Here is a 25,400-nt window from a genome sequence, read left to right as displayed (position 1 = left end):
TTTTACATAAATTTATAAATAATAAAATAAAATAAAATAATTATATATGAATATATATACACATATATATGAATAAATATAAATACAAATAAATAAAATAAATTTTTGTTGTCAATTGATTAATCGCGATTAATCGCATCCAAAATAAAAGTTTTTGTTTATATAATATAAATACACACACATTCATGTATATAAGAAAAAATATGTTATACATTTAAATTTTATAAATATATACATGTAAATACATGTAAATATTTTCAAAATATATGCTGTATGTTTGTGTATTTATATATATATATATATATATATATATATATATATATATATATATACATATACATATAATAAATATACACAACACACATATATTATGTAAACAAAAACTAATCGTTTGACAGCAATAAAATAAATAAATAAATAGAAGTAGTCTACATACATTTATAACTAACTAACTAACTAACTAACTAACTGACTAATTAACTTAATAAATTAATAAATTAAGTCTTTATTTCTTTATATAGTATCTGTAGTTTTATTTTATATTTAAATATTTTAGAATTTTGATTTCATTTTTTTTATAAATGTTTACTTTAACTCTAATAGGACAACTTTAGGCACTGTTTGCTCTGTATCTTTATTATATATTTTTATAATAAAGGAAAGAATTAGAAATAGCATTTTAGTTTTCTTTATAATGAAAATAATTACATTTTAGTTGTATTGGTATCAACTAAACAAATTTGGTATACTGCATGTTAGACATCAACGATTAAGGTTGCAGGGAGCTTGCTTATAACAAGGTTACTCCAGTATTACAAAAATAAATGTGCTAAACATGCTAAACTGGGATAATACTCCACAACTGAACATAGCGAGAGATCCTATTCTGGCATAACACTCAACGTGCACAGGAACGCTCCCCGTATGTTTGTCTGTGCATAATTCAGAGATACTGTACAGTCGTGGTTTGTGGCTGCATTGTTGATGTGAACACAAACAGTACAAGTCTGTCACTATAGACCTAAAAAACAGCTGTCTGATGTATTATGCAGAACGTCCTGAAGAAAACATGAGGAGTGTACAGTCCTGAACCCAAAAACACTGTCACAGTCTCTGCTGCAGGAATATAAAGAGTTAAAGTGGATCTATAAAAACACAATCAATACTGAGATCTCACCTGATCTCATTAGGCGTCTCCTCCTCCTCATATTTCTTCTTCTCTTTCTTGCGGAAGACCAGCCAGATGATGAGAATGAGGAGCAAAACACCGAATAAAACACCAACCACGGCTCCAGCCACCACACCCATGCCCCGCACATCTGCACACAGCAGAACATCTGTCACGCCTCATTACATCACATCACATCACATCTTCACATGAGGACACGTAAAATACTAAATTAAATAATTATAGTTATTTACAGTAGGGTGCAAAAGCCACAAGTGAAAATCTGCGGGCCCGTCCAAACCCCTGAGACTGCATGCTCATTGTACGTGGCCCCCCAGCCGGTGGTGGAGGCATCCGTGTAAACCACAGCATGCCTGGAGATCTGCTCTAGGGGCACCCCTGCCCTGAGAAATGCAAGATCTGACCACGGGGTGAAGGTTTGGCGACAGGCCGGTGTAACTTGGTCCCGGTGAGTGGCGCGCGCTTCCACGCCCACCTTGGGACTCGGCCATAAAAGCCAGTGCTGGAGCGGTCTCATATGTAACAGGGCCGAGCGGTGTAAGTGCCGCTGCGGCCGCCATATGCCCCAGGAGCCTCTGAAAGAGTTTCAGTGGGGACCGCTGTCCTGCTCTTGAATGTATTCAAGCAGGCTAGCACCGACCGCGCACGTTTCTCTGTGAGGCGTGCTGTCTGTTCGACCGAATCCAACTCCATACCGAGAAAAGAGATCCTCTGCGTTGGCAAGAGTTTGCTCTTTTCCCAGTTGACCCGAAGGCCCAACAGGCTGAGGTGCCAGAGCCCCAGGTCCCTGTGCTTGCACAACTGAATCCGAGATTGTGTTAGTATCAGCCAATCGTCTAGATAGACAGCTCTCTGAGGGGAACAAGAGCCACACAGGGACAGCCCAAAAAGACACGGGCAGAAACTTACACCCATAAGCCCACCACCTAACACAAACATCACAAAACTTCTAACGCAAAGAAAGATCAATACATGAAACGCGGAAGGATCGACACATGAAAGTACGCGTCCTTCAGGTCGATCGCTGCAAACCAATCTCGGGGACGGACGCACTCGAAGATGCGTTTCTGCATCAACATCTTGAACGGTAGCCGATGAAGGGCCCGGTATCAAAACTCGCAGATCCAAAATCGGTCGTAACCCACCGCCTTTCTTGGGTACAATGAAGTAGGGGCTGTAAAACCCCGTCCTCATATCGGCTGGAGGGACCGGCTCTATCGCGTCTTTCGCCAGTAAGACTGCGATCTCTTCCCGCAGAACAGGGGCATCGGACGCTTTCACTGTAGTGAAGCGGATACCGCTGAACTTGGGGGAACGCCGGGCGAACTGAATCGCATAGCCGAGGCTGATTGTCCGCAGGAGCCAGCGAGACAGGCTGGGTAGCGCTGACCAGGCGCTTAGAAACCGTACAAGCGGGACCAGCGGAACCACAGCTGTACCCGCAGTGGGGCAGCGAGGTGGAACACAGGGACCCATCTCGGGCGGCTTGTGAGCAGGCCTGAGTGTGGTGCGAGTGTGGTGCGAGTGTGGGGTGCAGGGCTCACCTGGTTCCACGGGTTGGCAGAGGGTGCGTGAGTAGGGCCTTTGTTGACGCTCTCGACCGCCCGCTGCTGCCATCTGGCGAAGGAGGAGGATGAGTGAGGTCCGGTGTTTGGCCGTCCGCCGCACTCTCCGTGCCCTCCTGGGACCCAGAGACAGAGAAAACCGCTCTCTCGTCGAGATTTCCAGATTCTCCCCTGGCCCTCCTCCAGGGGAGGGAGAGGTGCTTTCACCATCCCCCAGAAAGCGGCTACCTCTCTCTGGGCCACCCGTCCCGGGGCCTCTTGCTCTTCCGCTCACCGCCAGGTTTGAGGGGGGCCAGGACGGGTGGGGCGGCCTGCCTATACCCAGCTCTACGGCGCCACTTGCTGGCTCGGAGTGCAAGGCCAGTGGCAGTTCTGAGTTTTCAGAACTTCTGGATCATAACCACCCTCGTGCAGGTCCTTCAGTGCCTTGGCCTGGTGCAGCTGCAGTAACGCCACAGCGTGTAAGGCAGAAGCAGCTTCCCCGCAAGCCATATAGGCACCGCCGGTTAGACCAGACGAATGCCTATAGGCCCGGGAAGGAAGCACCGGGTCTCCCCGCCAGCAGGAGGCAGACTTAGGACACACTTGCACGCTGCATCGCTCCCGCCCGCTCCACTGGGGGAATCACCGAATACCCCTTCGCTGCACTGCCATCGAGGGTGGTGAGGGAGGAGGAGCCCACCAGCCAGTTTCTGGCAGTAAAAGGTGCCATCCACGACCTAGTGAGCTCGTCATGCACTTCCGGGAAGAAAGGCACCAGGGTGGGGCGCTGAAAACCAGCGCGCGCGCCACCTTGAGAAACCAATCATCCTGCCTCGAGGGCTCGGGACGCGGTGGAGATTTCCACTCGAGCCCTACCCTCTCGGCGGCCCGGGAAAGCATAGCTGTCATCTCCGGATCCAATTCAGGCTCCGCCACAGTCCCAGAGAGCAGCAGCACAGCTGAATCTTCATCTGACAGCTCTCCCTCCGATGCTGAGATCGACATCTGGTCAGGGGGAGGCCCACTGGATACCAATGGTACGCTCTTTGAAGAGGGCCCAGCGCGTTCCGTGGGTTACTCCTCTGGATCGGAGATGCAAGAGGAGTGATGGTCCCCAGAGGGTTGGTTCTCTGCGGGGTTTGCCACCACTATAATCCTCAAACCGCCCGTGCTACTGCTGGAAATGGTTTTCGTCTGTCGGCCGCCAGAACGAGCCCCAAATCGCGGCAGCGGCAACGGGACTCCGCCCCCTTTTTTGAAGGAAGCAGAGCCTGGTTCGCAGCTCCGAGATGGTCATCTTCCCGCAGAGAGAAGATGACCCATCCATGAAAGCTATCTCAGCATGTTTGCCCAGACACGTGAGGCAGCAATCGTGACCATCACCCGTTGCCAGGTAACGACCTCACCCAGAAACGCACGGGTGAAACGGCATCCTTATAAGGACGATCCGTCGTCTTTACAAAGACGCACCCATGAAGCTCTTTTAGAGAAATTTGCTCTTTAGAAAATGCTCTTTTAGTGCTGAGGCGCACAGGGGAATTGGGGGTAGTGCAGCCTGAAGTGTGCAATCCACTCGACGCTGGAACGACCACCGCTGAAGCGCCGTCTCGCCAACACACGAAGCTTCCGAGAGCGTGCTGAACTCGTAGTTCACAGCAGACACAGTTGAGCAGAACGATACTAACGCTCGGCTCCGAAGCGAAAAGCTGGTATGCATTGCATCTGCTGCCTTATTATACTCACGCTGTGATCAGCGGCAGCTGGATGCAATAATTGCATGCCAATGTGCATTGGCTCGTTTAGTTTACACTCGAAGTAGATCGGTCTATCGAAGCGATATCCCATTTTCGTCGGTCACCGACGTGGCGTCGAGAGTGACCGACTGAAAGGGAACTGAATGTCTACAAGCCATGTTTAATTTTATTCAAATGTAATTGTTTGTTTTACATCAATGCACAAGGATATAAATCATTTGTACACCAGCTTGGCACTCAAAATATGTATTTGAAGTAAACAACAAATAACATCTGTTTGACATGCAATGCTGTACTTAAAAATATTACCCAAAATATAACATCTATTATTAGCCCTTAAAGGTGCATTAAATAATTTTTAATCTCATTAGAAACTTCAAAATCATTTCCTCATGAAAACCCCAATAATATTATATTATAATATTATATTATATCATATTATAAGACTAATAACATCATTTTTGGTAAAACTTTTCCCGGTTGTTATTATTTGATAATTTGCTAATATTAACAAATATTAATAAAGAATTGCTATATTGTTAATGCAATTCATGGGACTTTATAACAAAGTGTTACTTTTTTTCACATAGAGCAGGTTGCCTCATTGGTTATTTTTATTGATTAATAAATTAACCATACCTGACTGCTAATAGCTCATAGTATCTGAAAACTTCAGCTTCTAAATTCATGCCGCTGGGTGTCAGTATAAGTTCACTGTCATATCGACCAGCACTACATAAATAAAATTTACTGGGAGCATCTTTAAGAGACATTTATTTTTGTTTGACACAGAGCTTTTGATTTGTTCACTGTTTAAACGTTATATTAGCAGGGGAGCCCACATGGTAGTTACACTTTATTAGTGTTCTCATGAGATATCTTGTGAGTGAAACTGAATTAGGCAGACCAAAATTAAACTTTGCCAGCCACAACTGCGAAATGCCTCTTTCACATAAATTCTTTTCATTTCCTGTGTTGAGAAAGACTAGCACAAGGCCTAAGTGCAGGATAGTTGTCAAATGTTTATATAACTCTCTCAATCTTTTCCTCTGGTGAGCATTAAATTCTTCTCCCTCTTCCAAAACTATTACAGACAAACACTGAAGGATGGCTGTTTGAGCAACTGTTTGACTGATGACAAATAGCCACACTCTGGCTTTCTTTAGTTCCCAGTGCTCAATGAAAGTGTGTGTTGTGTGTGTGTGTGTGTGTGTGTGTGTGTGTGAGAGAGAGAGAGAGAGAGAGAGAGAGAGAGAGAGAGAGAGAGGAAAGGAGGCAAAGTGAACATGAAAAAGTTTTTAAATGGAAGCTTGTTTCTTCCATGGAATGAAAAAATAAAATAAAAAGGTAATTGCAATTTTTTAATCTAACAATTTCTCGCAATTCTGAGATTATATCTCACAGTTTATATTAAAATAAACTATAAACTTATTAAACTTATTAACATAAACTTATACACAAATATTAAAACAGCAGAAAGAAAAAAGTCTGAATTGTGAGATGGACAGCTGCAATTACCTGTTTTATTTTGTGGCAGAAAAATTTGCAATTCTGAGGGGGAAAAATCATTCATTTAGTTAACTACTAAAACCATAATAAAAACTTCTGTTACTTGAAATAAGTAATAATGTTGCTCTCACTAAAATAGAAATAAAAAGTTCAAAAACACAACAAAACTACTAAAAACAAAGGTTTCAATTTGTGAGACATAAACTTGCAATTACGAGGGAAAAACAGAATTGCAAGATATAAACTCAAAATTGAGAGACAGCCTATATAATCAGAAATGCAAGATACAGGGTCCTATCATACACCCGGCACAATGCGGCGCAAGGTGCGACACAAATGTTTTTTACAAGTTTCAGCCCGACGCAGTTATCATTTTCATTTCAGCAAATGCATTTGCGCCCATTTGTGCACTCATGGGCGTACTGGTCTGAAAACGAGGTGTGTTCAGGCGTATTGTTGGCGCATTGCTATTTTGAGGCAACTGAAATTAACTGTATTTGTTATTTATTTATTTATTTATTTATTTTGTTATTTATTTATTTATTTTGTTATTTAAAGAGCGCGTTAGTAATATGTGCCTATAGACAGGTCCACAACACGCGTACACTCTTACTCTGCTGTAACACGCTTATTAGTGCGCTTATTACACACACATACCAAATATAAACAAAATTAAGGATTACAATGTAAAAGATTATTATTGTGTAGGCTACATAAATATAAAAATGTCTACATGCCATAATGGATAGTCATTGCATATATCAGAATTAGGCTACCTATTTGCTCGCGCATGAGCAGCTCCGTTACCTCTCTGAAGATGTGCTCAGTCTTTGCGCTTGGAAATTTCGCCGTGTAACTAGCAAATCCAGCATGGTGCGAGCAAAACTGGCTCTTAAAGGTAATGGGAGATGAGACTCTGATTAATTTATTGCATGTTATGCCCAAAACACACCCATTACTCATTAAGAGAATAGGGACAACCCATGCACTGACAGTTTTTCCATCATTAAACTAGCAAAAGTGGATTCGGACACGCCCTAAGTGCACCTGCGCCTTGAGCTTTAGACCATGCGCTTAGATCGTTATAATAGGCCCCATAATTGCAAAAAAAAGAAAAATTAAAAAAAGAAGAAGGTCGCAATTATTCTGAGATAAAAAGTCACAATTACCTTTTTAAAATAATTTTTAAAGACACATTTGAAATAAATGAACACAAATAAAATAAAACTACCCAGCATTTGAGCTGTGTATGACAAAACACTGGTGTCATACCCATGAAACCCATAATAAAAGGCAGCTCTCTGCAGTGTGGAAACAGCCTCCATCCATCACACTGAGGCTGAAGCTCCAAGCTCAGAGCACCACCACCGACTGATCCGAGATCAGAGTATCATAACATCCACACTAATTACAGCCGTCTGCGGCCCGGGGCAGAGGCTGACCTCAGAACAGAACTCACATTGCATTGTGACCTCGATGATACAGTTCTCCTCTCCTACATCGTTGCTGGCAGTGCACTTATAGACCCCAGAGCTGTCCTGCGTCAAGTTCCTCAAGGTCACGATCTCTGGGTTCTTCAGATCTGAAAATAGAAAGCAATTTATATTGCTGTACATATATGAGCTGAAACACAACTACAGTCTATTAGGTAATTAGGTGGACGTTTTGGCAATTCATCAATAAACTGGGACACAATGCTGATGAAGCAGGATTATGATATTTGTTACTCTCCAGTCCTGAAGCTACAAAACAGCGTTAGCAGTGTTACCCATCTTTTACTACTTCCTTTACCACACTGCTTTACAGGCTCCAATCAAACAGAGTGTTTCAATCGGGGAGTGAAGTGAGAGCAAGCCCAGTGCAGCGAATGAAATAATGTTTGAGTGTGTCAAGGTGATTCATGGTTCTGCTGAACTCCAGCGGATGAGATGAACAGTAAATGTTTTCCTGTAGCCGGTGAGAAAGCGCTCGTGTCCTGAGAACTGAGAACCTCACGTGTGTTTTCAGCCGAGGAGCGTTTGTCAGCCGGAGCGATTCGAGATGCTGGGATCATTTACTCTTCCAGGATCAAATGCCTCCTCTTTCATCCCTGCATTCCTGTCCCATCATTCCTCTCTCTCATACACTGTCTGCTGTGAATTCTGGGGCGGTGGAGTGTTTATCAGCCAAAGAAAGCTGATTAGAGTGAGCAGGTGGTCATTGATGAGGCTGGTTAATCGTTGAGTTTGGGTGAAGGTCTGCAGCACTGACTGCAAACGGCTAAATAGATTGTAAAACAATATGCAGCTCTGATGATCTGGTGTCAGCAGGAGAAATCGCTCTTAATCAGTGCATTACTCTGTCCCATCTGCAAAGCCATATTAAATTTGAATTTGTGTAGCTCTTGCACTTTTGTTGTTTTGTTTTCCCAAGCAGAACCCAATGAGATTGAATTCTAATGTAATAACTGCCAAAGGCAGTTAAATCTTCTTTTGCTGTATTTTATTATGTAGTTGAGACATTGTTTAGTCATTTTTTAGCCTACCCCAGGTCCATATGATGCATTCTAGACGTGGGTGGTGTAACTGAAATTTGTAATTCTAATTTCATAGTTTATCACATTAAAAGCTTATTTCATAATATAGTTCAGCTGGGAAACAACGGTTCAAACATTGAAAAAAGTAAGAAATTAACACTTTTATTCAGCAAGGATGCATTCAATTGATCCAAAGTGACTGTAAAAGAATTCCCATTCATAAAAGAATCCTGAACTGAAACAAATAATTTAACTGAATTAAAATAACATTTAATTAATTTTAACTCGATGCAATAAATATAACTTAACTGAAAAAAAAACGCAACAAAATTACAAAAAAACTTAAAATTAATATAATATAATATAATATAATATAATATAATATAATATAATATAATATAATATAATATAATATAATATAATATAATATAATATAATAAGAATATTGTGTTTCCATGAAATACTGAATATCACAATTATTTTTAACATTTATAATAATGAGAAATGTTTGTTAAACAGCAAATCATGATATTAGAATGATTTCTGAAGGATCTTGTGACACCGAAGACTGGATTAACAATGCTGAAAATTCAGTTTTGCATCACAGGAATAAATTTAATTTCAGATATATTCAAGTGGAAAACATTTATTTGACCTTTGATGACTAGCTGACCTTCAAAGACCACATTGCAAAGACTGCTCGATCTTGCAGGTTTGCATGGTGGCACAACATCAGAAAGATCAGGCCCTTTCTAACGGAGCATGCAGCACAACTTCTTGTCCAGGCCCATTTCATTTCTAGGCTGGACTACAGCAATGCTCTTCTGGCTGGACTTCCATCAAGCACAATCAAACCTCTACAAATGATTCAGAATGAAGCGGCATGACTGCTCTTCAACGAGCCCAAAAGAGCCCATGTTACACCTCTCTTTATCTCCTTGCACTGGCTACCGGTTGCAGCTCGCATCAAGTTCAAGACATTGATGCTTGCATATAGAACAGCCACAGGCTCAGTGTCCGCCTACTGTACTTCCATTCACTACTACGAATCTACATCCTCTCCAGAAGTCTGAGATCCGCAAGTGAGCGACGCCTCGTGGTACCATCACAGAGAGGCTGAAAATCACTTTCCAGAACATTCTCGTTCACCATTCCTGGCTGGTGGAATGATCTTCCCAGCCCTATCCGGAATGCGGAATCCCTGACAATTTTCAAAAGACAGCTGAAAACTCATCTTTTCTGAAGCTACTTGATTTCATCATCATAAAAAAAAAAATACATTTATCTTTATTTATTCCTTCTCTTTCTAGCTTTTACTTATTTGAACAACGTCTAAAACTTGATATTACAAGCACTTCCTGTGTCTGTTTGCCTCTTTAAGAAGAATCGCTTTATGTATACCCCAGTTGTAAGTCGCTTTGGATAAAAGCATCTGCAAAATGACTAAATGTAAATATTTATTTGAAATTTGTAATATTATTTTACAATATTAGTTTTTTTTTTTCTAACAAAACCTTTGAACAGAACTGAATCTACAAAATATGTTTGAAGGCATGTGTGACTGAGTAGATTATGCTTGTGCTTTCGATCGTACTGCATTTACTGATATAATACTGCACAGCCCTAATGCATAGAGGCTAATATCAATAGAGCTGTTGAGATCTCTTCTAATCTCATTGTTTGTTTGCCATGCAACGTCTGCGATTCAGAGCACACAGGTTTAATCTGCAACAATCAGCACTTCTTTGCAAAAACTACTCAATGCATTTGCTAAAGTGTGTGAAGTTCATGGCATCAGATCTTTCAAGATTATTATTTGAGACAGTCAGCAGCAAGGAACTGTACAGACCAGAATAAGTTATGATACGCTCCAATCTCGCTTGCCAGGCTTTGGGGTGTTTGACTCACCGATGAGTGCGAGGGTAGGCAGTTTTCCCACGCTCTTGCCCTTATCCAGAACTCTCTCCCATTTGTAGTGAATAGGGTCGGATCCGTCTGAAGACTTACAGCTCAGTTTCACATCACTGCCCTCCAGAAGCCGGCCCTCCATCCAGCAGCGGGGTTTAGACGGCTTCACTGTGAACGAGAAAATATTCATGTCAAGTTTACTAATTAGTCACTTAATATTTATATCCAAAGCAGCTTACAATGGAATCTTAAATGCCGTTTTCATGGGCATAACAGTGAAACTTCAAGGATCAACCCGTGTGTTTGCGAACCAACTACCATTTAGTTACAGGTTTTATTTAAATGTATTTAACATTAAGAGTTAGTTTTTTGTTTGTTTGTTTTGTTTTTGCTAGTATGCTGTTTGTGTATATAGTGTCAAACAATATATAGTTTGAGATGTTGAAGCAGTATTTCAAAATTTCAGATGAAACTAAAACTTGCAAACACAGCACACTGGCAGTTTTTGGAGGGAAATCAATATCATAGAGGCAATCAATCTGAATTGTGACATTTGGGGAGGCAGGGGTCAGGATTTGTTGTCCTTTGCGCTGACTGCTTTGAACTCCCCTCTGACCTTCCACAGCACATCAGAATCAACACAGAAGCCAAATCAAAGATCTCACTGCCTCACAACAGTTACCAAGTGACCTCAGACCAGTCCCGCTGGCATTCTGCTTACCGCAGCACTGCTCTAAACTGTTCTGGGGTCAGTTAGACAGGCCTGTCCAGAGGGATTTTTCTGGAGGCTGAATGGCAGTTAAGAGACAGCCTGTAGACCTCTGTGGCCCCGTTTAGCCCTACTGACCCTCTCTATAAACACACCAAAAGGACACAGGAACCAATTCAGTGTATCTTTTTGTTTGTCTTGGGTCCACTGCCAAAACATTATTTTATCTGCATGGACATAAAAATATGGAGGTTTCACAGTCAATATATCCTCAGATTTTTGTTCTAGCAGAGCAAATCTATTTATAAATGGGCATATGCTTTAGCCACCTGAACAGAAACACTCCATATACTGCAATGTATAGAGTGCAGTGCATTTTTTTAAAGTTTTTATAAATCAAATATATAATATTTTACTAAGTAATTTATCAGATTTTACATTACACCATATCTAAAAACACAAAAATACAGTATAAAGGTCAAAAAGCGGGTGTTTTTTTTTTTTTTTATCAAATTGTAATTTGCAATTAATAGTTTTGTATTAAATTAGAAAAATGCAAAAAGTGGTCTCAGAATTATGTGTCCCAGAAAAATATTTAGGTGAAACTGTATCAGGATTAAGAATATTAGTTAACTAAAATTAAAACAAAACTAAATCCTTAAAAACTGTGTTACTTGAAATAAAATACACTTTAACTTAAATAACTTCATGTTCTAAAATAACTAAAACAGAAATAACTATTAATAAAAACTATGTAGACATATTAAATAAAATAAACTATTAATAAAAACTATGTAGACATATTTAAAAAAAAAAAAAAAAATAAAAATAACTAAAACAGAAATAACTATTAATAAAAACTATGTAGACATATTTAAAAAAAAAAAAAAAAAAAAAAATTTAACACAATAACATAAAACAAAACATAACAGTATCTCAGTGATACTAAAATAACAGAACATACAAAAATGTAAACTAATTTAAAAATCTATAACAGTATCTCAGTGATACTAAAATAACACTGGTCAGGATGATTTAATAAAGTGATGTTGCCTTGTTTTGTTATTCACAAGAAAACAGTAAAATAACAATGCATGGCTTCTGTGGACTGTATGATTAGAAACAGTCATTATTTTTGCAAATCCGTTTGGCACCCAAAATAACTTTACTCTTGTAGGATGCGGTCCTTATCTCATAAAATAATCAGCAAAGAAGATTTTTCACAACTTCAGCTCCATATTGAAAATCAGTGGACATGCATATGGACTACATTAAAAAATACCCATTAAAATATATCTCATACACAAAAAATCAAAAAAAAAAAACAGATTATAGAGATAACATTTTCACACAAAATATTAAAAAAAACCACAACATTTTACCACCCACAGCCTAACGATTAATGCCTGTGAGACTTGTATAATTAACTGGGGCTGGTTGCACCATAGTATGTATTGCTCCTTACAGACGTATACATGTAAAACTATTTCCTGATTAAGTATTGTTTTTCAATGGGTACTTAGTTTTACTATTAGTTTAGGTACAGTATGTGGATAAACTGAAATTCACTCACAACTGAATGGATTTCAAGGCTGCTGTTTGCTCACTGAAGGTAAACGTCATATTGTGTGACTACGCATAACTTACAACCTACATTTAGCTACATTCAGCCTTAAGAACCAATGGTGCAACCATTTAGTAGTTTTGGGTCCAAATCATTAACCAACTGAGTTTGAGTGTGAGAAGTTTATTAATGACTTGTTTTCTTAATTTTATGTTGATACTTATTTTTCATGTGTTTCATGTACTTTTTACAAATTTTCAGTGTCAAGTTCACTTAAGTGCGTCCGAATCAGAGTTCATTCATAATTTTAGTCCAAGACCAAGTACCCCAACTCTAGTTAGTAAGCCTCTGGTGTGTCTAATTAAATTAAGAATTTAAGAACAACTGGTGCAACAAAACCAAACAAAAATTCAAAAAAAATGCCAAAAACAACAATAAAACAAAAACAATCTCAACACTAGCTCTCGGTAAAGTTACTTATAGAGAGGAAAGAGGAAGAAGAGTAGCGAGAGAGACAGGGAGTGGAGAAGGGGGATTATGGGAAGGCAGTATTGAGCTAATCTTCTGTGATATGTTAATAAATGAGAGAAACTCTGGGGTGGAGGCTGGATTTACATCAATCCATCCTCCCATTTCTCTCTCTCTTCCTTTCAACTTTTCGCCAATATCCTGTCCCTCTGTGGCTAGCGTACTTATCTGTTAATAAAATGACTTAGGAAATAAAATTAAGACGTGATATACAACTTCAAACTGCTCGACATAAGCTGCGAGTCCTTGAAAATAGGAACTATGCACCAAGAGCATATAATAGAGATGAGGCTAAATAAAAAGAAACATGTTTCTTTCCAGTTCTTCTCTTGGCTGAGAGCTGGTGTCAGAGATACTGCGCTTGAATGACGGCTTGGAAACCCTGCGGTTTAATAATGGAAACCAGACATAGCAAAATATCAAATCATAAGAAGCTCATCTGAACCTCATTTGGGATGACAGTAAACTGTTTTGCTAGAAGAAGAGAAATCACATAAGCTCCTAAATCTGTCTCTTCTGTTTTTAAGAGATAGAGCTCAATCAATGTTCCCTCATCCCACCATTTCAAATTAACATTGTCTCCATTTACCATCTAAAGTGAAGCAAACATCACCAGAGCTGAGAATGTCTGGCCAGCGAATGCAACCAATCATATTTCTAGATAATGTCAACAATGGCCAAATTTTGTAATCTGAATGATCAAATCGAATCACAGTGAAGCTGGCTGATGGAGGAAACGACTGGACGCTGATTCCAGGAAGATGAGTCTTACCCAGCACAATGAGGTTGACTTGGCTCCAGTGGTATTTGCCGCCAGTCTTGACCTTACAGTGGTATTCTCCAGAGTCGGTCAGCTGCAGATCGCTGATCAGGAGAGAGGCGTCTCCGTTCAGGTAGTCGCCCGCAAAGGACAGACGACTGGCGTGGTTGTCGTTAGTGTAGACCTCGTTGTTGAAGAATGTGATGATCTGAAATGAGAGAGACAGAGCTTTCGTATAAATATAGATGAAAAAAAATCAGTGGAATCAGACAACTAAAATAGCCCGAGCGGGATACAAATACACCCAGTAAAAAAAGATGCATCGCTCGCTGATGAAACACTGATCTCTCCACAAAGTTCCAGTGGAAAAACTGTAAAAAAAACAAAAAAAAACAAATGAGTGAGTTTGGACTTGGCCAACAAACAACCACCTAAAAAACCAACCACAACATCATACTAAAAACACCTCAGAAATGCATAGCAACTCATTGATAGCAACCTAAAACATCATAGCAATGACCTAGCAACACTAGCAGCCACATATCAACAAGCTAAACCAATCAGATCAAAATTACAACCCAACTAACAATGACCTAGCAACTGTAGTAGCCACATATCAACATGCACAACACTCAGGATACCTAAGAAACACACAAAAATGTCTAATATCCAACCCCCCTAAAACCCAGGCAGAATGCACAAAATGCGACACAGCAACATGCTGAAAACACATTACAAACTCATAGTATTTTTTGGAATGTGATTACATAATCCAGATTACATGTAATCAGTTTACTACAGTTACTAACTAAGATTGCATTCAACTTGATCTGGAGTATTCACAGACCTGTTAACTGTTCCAATGTAGCAAACTGCTTACATATAGCGGCCTATAGAAACTGCCGCTAATGAGGCATCTATATCTATGGTAATGCTCTAATGGCAACTTCTCACAGCAATCTAGCATTGTAGCATGGAACTTTGCATCGGAAAGCACTCTCATTTTCCTCAGAAAATTTACAAAACTGGTTGTTTCTTTATTTTGCATCTGATGGGTACTTTGCGACAACTGTACTGCTCTTTACAAAAGAAAAAAGGTTTTCTAATAAAATAACCTCTACCTGTACCAACTGCCATGGAAAAGATGCTAAATGGCTGTCGTACACAAACACAGCTGCCAACACACACATTCACACACAGTTTGACGGTGACAGCCTCCTGAATGCCTGGGGTAAAGCTAAACACTGATGCCACTACACATCAACAGACCTGCGGTCAGGTCCACCTGCCAGAGCCGTCTGCGATTTCTGCTCATCTCACACACACACACACTACAGCATGACAGACAGGAGAAAACTCTGATGCGCTTCACATTTGCATTTCTGGCAAAGCATCTGTGATTCTTATTGTATGCATTCTGTATCACTGACAGTCATAACATGATGCTCTTTGTCATATTTATTTATGTAGATTACAAATGACAGCAAAATAATCTTCTCTAGCATAATCTTCTTGAACACGAGTAACATCTGAGTCACAGGTTATGGCTTCACTTCAAAGAAAGAGTTTCTGTAATGCTCTATCTATCTAAACTTTCATCTCAGGACAACATCATTGTCTTGTAACCTTGTGAATGTTAGTGTAACATTTATATAAAACTGTTTAAATAAATTTGTGTGACTATCTATCTATCTATCTATCTATCTATCTATCTATCTATCTAAACTTTCATCTCAGGACAACATCATTGTCTTGACATCTAGTTTTAAATTGTAATAATTTAATAACAATATTTCTGTTTTATTGTACTTTTGACCAAATAAATGCAGCTTTGGTGAGTAGAGATAATCAAAATGCACTTTAGAATAGGCCATTAGTGGAAAAAGATGGTGTAGTTAAGGCATCTACTAGTAGGGGTTAACTGGGACACCTTAACCATGTAAACCTTGACCCATTGCCATTAACAACAATGTTCTTGAGAAGAAAACCCCTTAGAGTCTGCTACACATTACTAAACAAGCTGTGGTTGAATGTTGACAAGCCGAACACTTCTAGTTACACAGGCCGGTGTAACAGTGGAACAAAAGAATGACTTATTCATTATGCCAGGGGCTCGGTTTGATTCCTAATCAAATTTTCAGACATTTGATTTTAATTAATGGCATCTCAAATGTTATCTTTCCATTAAATATTACATGTGATGGGCAACCCATCCCATAGGCTTCGAAGACTCTGATGAGAGTTTCTTTTTAGGCCTTTCTGTCTTCTGAAATGAAATCTCAGCTGATCACGAACAGATCTGCATTGACATTCAAACAAAGAAAAAGATCTCTCTGTTATGTGGGCGAATAAAAGGCCTTATCGCAATCAGATAATTAAATTAATCTGAAAGTATATCGCCTGACTGGCACATATTGACTACCCCCTGATGAATTATGGTGCACTGATACATAACGGATACCTAAACTCAAAGCTGTGTTCAAACAATGTTCGTTTCACAGTGAAAGATTCTCACTTCAGGCAGATAAGACAAAGCTCTTATCTGAATGTGTTTATGTAAGAGCGAGAGAGAAGAGATGGGTGAAGCGTCTGTTAGGTGCACTGATACAGATGGGTATGTATTTCAAAGAGAGATGTGTAGTGAAAGCTGATTCAGACCTGTGACAGGACGGGAGAAGCACTATGCTCGCAAACCTCAGACTGTGAAACCATGAAGGCAGCCATTGTGACTGCTGTATCACTGAGAGAGATGATGGTTAAAACTAGGTGGTTGCTATGGTGTTTTGGGTGGTTGTTAGGTTGTTCTGAGAGATTCCCACATGATAGTACTGACAAACAGAATCTTATCTTTAATAAAGGGGTGACTTTCACTTTGCTCAGATTTTTAAGGACTATAACATCATTGTAAAAACTATTGGTTCACTCAGAACAATATATGTACAGCGTTTCATACATATACGCACATTCATGTATGATATATGCAGTTTGTGGTATGTAAGTAAGCTTGGGCCCTAATAATAATATTTCCATTTGTTTTGTTGTTGTCAAAATGTGCATATTTTGCTAATACAGGAAAAAGACATAAGTAACACACTGAAAAATAAACCAGGTTAGTTGAACAGTAGTCTTACAACTTGACAAAAAAGATTACAGAAATATTTTCTGGTTACATTTAATTTCGATAATCCACTTTAGACATTCTACTAACTATATGTAACTTTGCAACTACTGTACGTCAACTACATTCATTTTTAACTACATTAACTGACATTTTTAGTAGTTTTAGTAGACTGTTAGGTTAGGGTTAGTTGAATAAGTTGACATGTAAATTTATTTGTAATAAGTCGAATCTCTGTTGGGGACAATCAAAATAAAATGTTAGCAGATATTAAGCAGACAGTCTACTAATATTCTAATGACTGAAAAGTTACTTAAAATTAGTTCAATGTCTAAAGTGAGCTATCCAAATAATGTATTACCGTTGTTTTTTTTTTTTTTTTTTTTTTTTTTTTTTTTTGTGCAATTTGTGCAACACAACATTATCCTGAACAAACTACATAGCAAGTGATTTGTCTGGAAAATTTCTCCAGGATGCTGGGAATAAAACATTTACATTCACAAATTCAAAATAAATTCACTGGTTTCAATCTGTAAAGCTAAAATCAACTCACAAGCACATATTTAGACAAGTTGATTGGAAGGAGATCAGAAAGATCAATGCAAAAACAAAACTCATGCCCAGAGAACAAAATCTAAGTGAAACTGAAATAAAATAAACAAGAGACAATACGTGAAGACAAGACAAATTTTGAGAGGGCATAAAAAGCAAAATATCTCTCACCACACGTTGTTTGACGTTGGGTTTCTGCAGGAGCCATTCGATGTCCAGTGTTTGTCCATTCGACTGCCAGAACTGGTGATGACAAGGCAATGTGGCATTGTCCCCGACAACCCGCTTCATCTCGGTCTGAGCCCCGACTGAGAGTAAACTCAGCAGCACTGTAGAGAAAGAAGCACACACAACATGTCTATGAGATCACACAATGGTATATACCATGAAATGTTAATCGCGTAGCACCTGCATTAAACTCTAAAAGATAGTGCTAAGAAATACCAACATGAGATCAAAACATATTTTCTGAAACAACCATGCCATTTTACCTGGCTTCTATAAGTCTTTGAGCTCTTTTATTGTGACTCATGTTTACCAGGACTTCCACCTGAATGCTGCAAATCACAAGTCTAATGCTATACCGGGTGCGCTACCAAGCAAATTTATTGTCAGAAAAGGCAAACATATGGAGCTGGCTATGTGATGCAAACATCAAAAATAATTTGTTTACAAATGATGCACTATGGTAAAAGTATTTTGCGGTCGTAACATAGCATTGTGCAAGAAACCGTACAAAATAAGTCTTTATTAATGAATAATCTGCCCCATAATCATAATTTATGAAAGTGAAGTGACATACAGCCAAGTATGGTGACCCATACTCAGAATTTATGCTCTGCATTTAACCCATCCAAAGTGCACACACACACACCATGAACACACACCCGGAGCAGTGGGCAGCCATTTATGCTGCGGCACCCGGGGAGCAGTTGGAGGTTTGTTGCCTTGCTCAAGGGAACCTCAGTCATGGTATTGCCGGCCCGAGATTTGAACCCACAACCTTAGGGTTAAGAGTCAAATTCTCTAACCATTAGGCAACGACTTCTGTTTATTTATGTGAACAAAAGTTGTATTTTATTACAACTTTTTGGAGTTTTAAAAATGTATAGGGACCTTTTTCAATGACCTTTTGTTGTTTTTCTATAAAGATTAATTCAGGCATGTGATTCTAATGAAACAATGAGGGGCTAATTGCACCATGCTAACCAGCCAAACCTTAAACTCTTGGTTCTTCTGATGTAATTAAGGCCTTTGGGCAGAGACAAATAATCTCAAACAATAATATCATATCCCGTTATGATCCAATCAAATCCTGGTGGATAAAAGGTCTCTTTTTCATAATTTCTCACTGAATGTTTCACATGGGAATACAGTTCAGAAGCTATGTGTTGTGAATGTCATTTCATGTCGTTCATGTTGTACAAAACATTTTTTTACAGGTTAAATTTTCGACAATTTTCGAAATGATCATTCAGTCTAACAAAACACACTACAGCAGCACGTAAAATACTTTAGTACAACTTTGGGAGTTAAGCAAAGTCCCAAAATCCCAGATAGGCACATTTTCACACTCTTCAGATTTATAAATTTACAAATGCACCACAAAACGGCAAGCCCACATCAAGTACGCTATTTCAGACAGGTCCTCTATGAACCCAGAGTCCTTTCTGCCACAGGGATCCTGGCTAATTTACTGGAGGCTGCTGGACATTGCCGGAGGCTTGAGTAGCATTACAGACAGGCGTCATGGGGATTTGCAGACTAGTTAGGTCCCATGGGGGACGAATAGGATGAGATGCGCAATTTCTTCCACCTGGTGAGAGGAGCTTGCAATACAAACAATACAGCATTCTCACAGCTTCACCAGTCTTATATGTGCAAAACCAAAAGATATTTATGGAGCTCTGGCATTAGCATAACATTACACTTAATCTGCTGTCAAATATTGCAAATAGCTGCAGACTCTTCACATATGCAACTGTTGCTAAAATGATGCCAGCGAACACATACGTCCTGCTTCTGTAAATATTATGACATTTCCTCATTTTAGCTCTGCAACCCACGGGAATAGGGAACGGAATGAGCTTGGGATTGATGGATGTGCCGTTTTAAATATGTTTTGTCTAGCTGTGCTCATTTGGCAATAATCATGTCATGTTAAGAACGCATGCACCACGTATTGCTGGCAAAGCACGGCTCGTGATTAGTTGACTGACATGCATGAGTGAATGTCCTCAACCACCTGTGCCAAAACACTGCTCCTACTGCGTCATGATACAGAGTCAACGGGCTGTAATGCATCCGATTTATGGTTCCTGGAGTCCACCAGGGCATGTGGCCAGGTGACCGCGACACCTATTCATCACAATACGCAAGCTGCAAAGGTATACTCAGAAAGTTCTCAGAGTTTTGAACTAACCATAATGCACATACTCACTGCTATTGCTTATGCTGATGTGGACGACTTGAGGCTAACATTTTTTTTTTAGCCTGCTGTTCAAACAAACATTTGTGGAGCCTCTTAATGTAAAGCCAAATATGCACCAGTACATATATTTCCAGAGCCATGGTCTAACGGTTAGCACTTGAGCTCACATACATTGAGCTTTAATGCTAATGCTAATACAGACGAGATGAGTCTGACACTTTTGTCTGCATTTTAGATGTTCTAACAAACATTTCTGGAGCTTGTTGTCAAAATGGAAATCCAAGAAGTCCTCAGTACATTGTTTTTTAAAGATGTGGCCTAACAGATAGCACATGAACTCCAAAGCTTTAATGCTAATGCTAATATGGATGACTAGAGTCTATTCGAGCCAATTATTATTATTATTATTATTGTCCAAATTGAAAGCAAACATTTTAGTACATTATTTTCCAGACCTGCCTACCAGTTAGCATATGAGCTCCAATTCACTCAGCTTTAATGCTAAAGCTAATGTGGATGACTTGAGTTTGATACTTTTGTTATCATTTTTGATGGCCCAGTACTGGGAGCTCCTTGTCACCACATAACGCTAGTGACGGACGTGTCCCTCACCAGTTGTGAAGTCATGAGTGGCTGCTCGGTCTGCAGTCTGTGGAGCAGTCGCCATCTCATGTGGCACATGTATTGCCTGGAGATGCTGGCCATATTTCTAGCATTGAAACACTTTTTCCCAGACCTAAGAGATCGCTGTGTGTTGATGCGCACCGACAACACACTAGTGGTCTCTTACATCAACAACCAGGGAGGTCTTACAGGCTGGCACACCAGATTCTTGTGTGGTCCCAGGGTAAACTCCTCCTGCTGAGAGCAGTTCACATCCCTGGGCATCTTAATATGGGAGCAAACATCCTGTCAAGGCAGGTACCGAGGCCCGGGGAATGGAAGCTTTACCCTGAGGTGGTGAAGCAGAATTGGAGATTCTTTGGCCAGGCTCAGGTGGAACTGTTTGCCACTCAGGAGACATCGCATTGTCCCCTTTGGTTCTCTCTGATACATCCAGCTCCTCTCTGACTGAACGCTATGGTACAGATTTGGCTGAGGCTTAGTTTGTATGCCTTTCCCCCAATCGCTCTGCTCCCGGGAGTTTTGGAGAGAGTATGCCGGGACAGGGTCTGTCTTCTGCTAGTGGCCCCATTCTGGCTGGGCCGAGTATGGATCTTGGACCTGATTTCCCTTCTCGACGGCTCTCCATTGAAGATTTCCTTCAGGAGGGGTCTCCTCTCTCAGGCGAGGCCTTTCTCCATCCAGAGTTTTGGAACTGTGGATGTGGTCCCTGAGGGGGCACAGCTCATAAGTTCCGGCCTCTCCACTGAGCATGCTGAGACCATTCTCCAGTCCAGAGCTCCCTCCATGAGGAGACTGTACTCCTTCAAGTGAACCTTCACTTCTTGACGTGGCAACTGCCAGTTTGTTCCAGTTAATTGCCCAGTTGGTTAATTGCTGGAGTTCTTGCAGGTACGGGTCTCCGCAGGGTTACCCCACTCCACCTTGAAGGTTTCCATGGAGGCCCTAGATGTCTACCACGCCCCTCTCGGTGGTCGGTCTTTTGGGAGAGACCCACTATTTATGTTTCCTCCACGGTGCCCTGAAGCTGAGGCCTCCGGCTAGAGAAGCTTATGCTAAGGGGTGGATAAGGATGCTATTCCATAGCTTTGAGTCCGCTGATCTCCCCTTTCCCTTGGGGGTTAAGGCTTAGACCTCCAGAAGTTGGCCTTTAGGATGCTGTGGGATGTCCACCCACTTACTTTGTCAGGTTCTTAACTGCATTCTGTGCCACTCCTGTCTCTCCTTCTCTCACCTTAGCTGTGCTCTTCCACACTAGGCAGGGATTTGTAAGTCTGGTGGCATGGGCATACTCATTCCCATAGCGTTTCGATGCACATCGAGTTCCTGAAGGGGAACATCTCGGGGAGTTCCTGAAGGGGAACGCAGCATCTCGTTCCCTCTGGGAACCATAGTTACATGTATAACCTTATGCATGTAACTATGGTTCCCAGAGGGAACGAGATGCTTTGTCCCATTGCCATACTTCTGGCATCCCTGCGAGCACTTCCTTCATTTCCCACAAGCTTCCGGTGTATCCACTACACATGCTTTTAAGTGAAAGTGAAAGTGAAAGTGACATGACATACAGCCAAGTATGGTGACCCATACTCAGAATTCGGCTCTGCATTTAACCCATCCAAAGTGCACACACACACACCATGAACACACACCCGGAACAGTGGGCAGCCATTTATGTTGCGGCGCCCGGGGAGTAGTTGGGGGTTCGGTGCCTTGTTCAAGGGCACCTCAGTCATGGTATTGCCGGTCCGAGACTCGAACCCACAACCTTAGGGTTAGGAGTCAAACTCTAAGCTTCCTGGTCGCTATGTATCCCAGCCCGTGATGTCTCGCCCATCCATTGGACTGATTACACTTGGCAAGAAAGGTGGCAAGAAATCAAAGAACAGAATGAAAACTGTTTTAATTTCATCTTCCTTCAAGGAAAGTAAAGCTCAGTAGCAAAAATATCCAGCATGCTGCCGGCCAGGTGATTTAATAGCACTGCTTCACACGTTGGGCTGCTTTATACTTTAGTTGAGGCTGAAAAGAAGAGTGATAAGAAAGACAAAAAAAAATAAATAGTTGTTCCAACTCTGAAATGATTTTCATTTTAAGTTGACATCAACAATTATTTCCCTTCATCCCCTGGTATGTAATATATGGAAGCCTGTTTCCACCACTGAATACAAATAAAAAAAAGTAATTGTGATTTTTATTTCAAAATTCAGAGTGTGGTAACGCTGAAGACGATACCCATAGCGTTTCGACGCAGTGTCTCGTTTCCTCGGGGGAACCATAGTTACATGCGTAACCTTGAGATGTTTTTTTGTTAAGATTCAAAGCCATATCAGCGCCTATAGCCTCGTGGTTAGTGTGTGGACATATAGAGTGTAACTGTGCTCACAGCGACCAGAGTTCGATTCCGATCTTGAGGTCCTATGCCGATCCTGCTCCCCTCTCTCTACCCAATACTTTCCTGTCATCTCTCCACTATACTGTCTGAAGAAAAAAAGGAATAAAAAGCATCAAAAATTATAAAAAAAAAGGTGTTTGTCAGATCTGGCCAAATTTAAAAGCCTTGATGCTGATATGAGTGGCTTGTGTTTGAGTCTGGCAAATGATATTTCCTCATCTCCTGTTTCATCTATAAATAAAATGTATGGTTCATCTATTTTACAGCATATTGCACCTACACACATTATCCTTCAAACAGTAAGAACTTAATTAGCATAATGTGGAAATGTTGATATATATGTAGTACCTGCACACATTCTGAGGTTTAATGAGAGAACCCAGATGAGATCAGCATGGATCTCTTCAGGGTACATCCAGAAGTCATTCTCATTAAGGGTGAATTTCAGCTCTATAGTCTCAAAGGGCTCAATAGGCTGCAGGCAGTGAGAAGAATTAGAGAAATTACTGTGCTGCTATGGTTCTTTGTCTCAGTGCATGGACTGCCAAACTAAAACAATGAGTCAGCAAAAAAGCAGCATGGAGCTCCCCTGCAGTCAGCCCTGCTCATGATTTTTTAATGCATTGCTTGCATCCTCCATCATCTGGTGTGATTTCCATAGTCAGGTGTGTGTGTGTGTGTGTGTGTGTGTGTGTGTGTGTGTGTGTGTGTGTGGGTGTGTGTGTGTGTGTGTGTGTGTGTGTGTGTGTGTGTGTGTGTGTGTGTGTGTGTGTGTGAGAGAGAGAGAGAGAGAGAGAGAGAGTCCTGTGTTAAATTCAGAAGTTCAGTTGATTTAATTGAGAATGGTACAGCTGAGGAACAAAAGAAACATATAAGTGTTTCTGAAAGTGACATTGAAAAGTTAAGAAATGTTGAATTATTTGTACTTGATTTTTAAATTAGCTATTTCCTCACTGTCAAAATGCATGAACTTCTTTCTATTAAATGCCTCATCAAAGCTTTCTCAAGAGACTTACAGAAACATGACAGGTGTTGGTTGATATTTCTTAATTAACCTGTGAGGCTCTTTATGTCAACATAAAAGACAGTTTGGTGAAAGATTATAAAACACACACACACACACACACACACACACACACACACACACACACACACACACACACACACACACACACACACACACACACACACACACACTTTTAATAAAAAAAAAAAATAAATAATTTGAATTCAAAATGTATTGATATTATAGACATTGGCCAGTACTAGGCTGACTAACAAAATTGTGTCAAAATATACCTTACAACTTTCTCAAATGATACTGCGCTTTCTGTTTTTAAATGTTTGAATGGTTTTAAGTAAGTGTAGTGTTTTAAATATATTAGCATTACATATTGGCATCAGTAACTGAAACCCACCATTGGTTTATTGATCACTATTGATGATTTTTCCTAATTGTCTGTGTTGAGAATAACCAGACACAAAAGTGGTTCATTCTGAGTGGTTTTGGCCAGATTAGGTCTCCTGGGACATTCTTACTGGTTTAGCCCTGTGCTGATTAATCTGAATTCAGAAATGTATTAAATCTCTGCTATAACCACCGGTCCTGTCCTCTTTGCACATCCAAACCTAGAGGTGAGTGGTGTGTCTCTGTGCTCAGAGCTCTGACTTCATATTTCCTTAGACACTTTCTAGCTCAACTTGCTGAGTCATTCCTCGCCTGCTACTGGTTACGGATGGACATAATAATGTGTTGAAACAAGCTGGCAAGAAATCAAAGAACAGAATGAAAACTGTTTTAATTTCATCTTCCTTCAAGGAAAGTAAAGCTCAGTAGCACAAATATCCAGCATGCTGCCGGCCAGGTGATTTAATAGCACTGCTTCACACGTTGGGCTGCTTTAATCTTTAGTTGAGGCTAAAAATGAAGAGTGATAAGAAAGACAAAAAAAATAAAAAAATAGTTGTTCCAACTCTGAAATGATTTTCATTTTAAGTTGACATCAACAATTATCTCCCTTCATCCCCTGGTATGTAATATATGGAAGCCTGTTTCCACCACTGAATACAAATAAAAAAAAGTAATTGTGATTTTTATTTCAAAATTCTGACTTTTTTCTAAGAATTGTGACATATAACCTCAAAATTGTATGAAAATAGTCTTTTTTCCTCAGAATAGAACTTCAAAACTTGCAATTGTGGCTTTGAATCTCATAATTCTGAGAAAATTTCAGGATTGCAAGAAAAACAAAACAAAACAAAAAAAAACCCCTCCCAATTGTGGAAACAAAAACGTC

The 25,400-nt window shown here is 40.1% G+C and overlaps 1 protein-coding gene across 1 annotated transcript in view; it reads right to left on the bottom strand.

Annotated features, from left to right (window-relative positions):
- The window catches only part of LOC109068457 (CXADR-like membrane protein), an 86,678-nt gene that overhangs the window by 5,830 nt on the left and 55,448 nt on the right, over positions 1-25,400 (bottom strand). Inside the window, exons 2-6 of the mRNA XM_042743459.1 lie at positions 17,825-17,982; positions 13,996-14,191; positions 10,423-10,590; positions 7,459-7,581; positions 1,178-1,319 (exon numbers count right to left, since the gene is read on the bottom strand). Coding sequence (XP_042599393.1) covers positions 1,178-1,319; positions 7,459-7,581; positions 10,423-10,590; positions 13,996-14,191; positions 17,825-17,982 — 787 coding nt within the window. The remainder of the gene's footprint in view (positions 1-1,177; positions 1,320-7,458; positions 7,582-10,422; positions 10,591-13,995; positions 14,192-17,824; positions 17,983-25,400) is intronic.

The sequence above is a fragment of the Cyprinus carpio genome, chromosome B18 (assembly GCF_018340385.1).
Source record: "Cyprinus carpio isolate SPL01 chromosome B18, ASM1834038v1, whole genome shotgun sequence".
NCBI lineage: Eukaryota > Metazoa > Chordata > Actinopteri > Cypriniformes > Cyprinidae > Cyprinus > Cyprinus carpio.
This window is presented reverse-complemented; position numbering and strand designations above follow the sequence as displayed.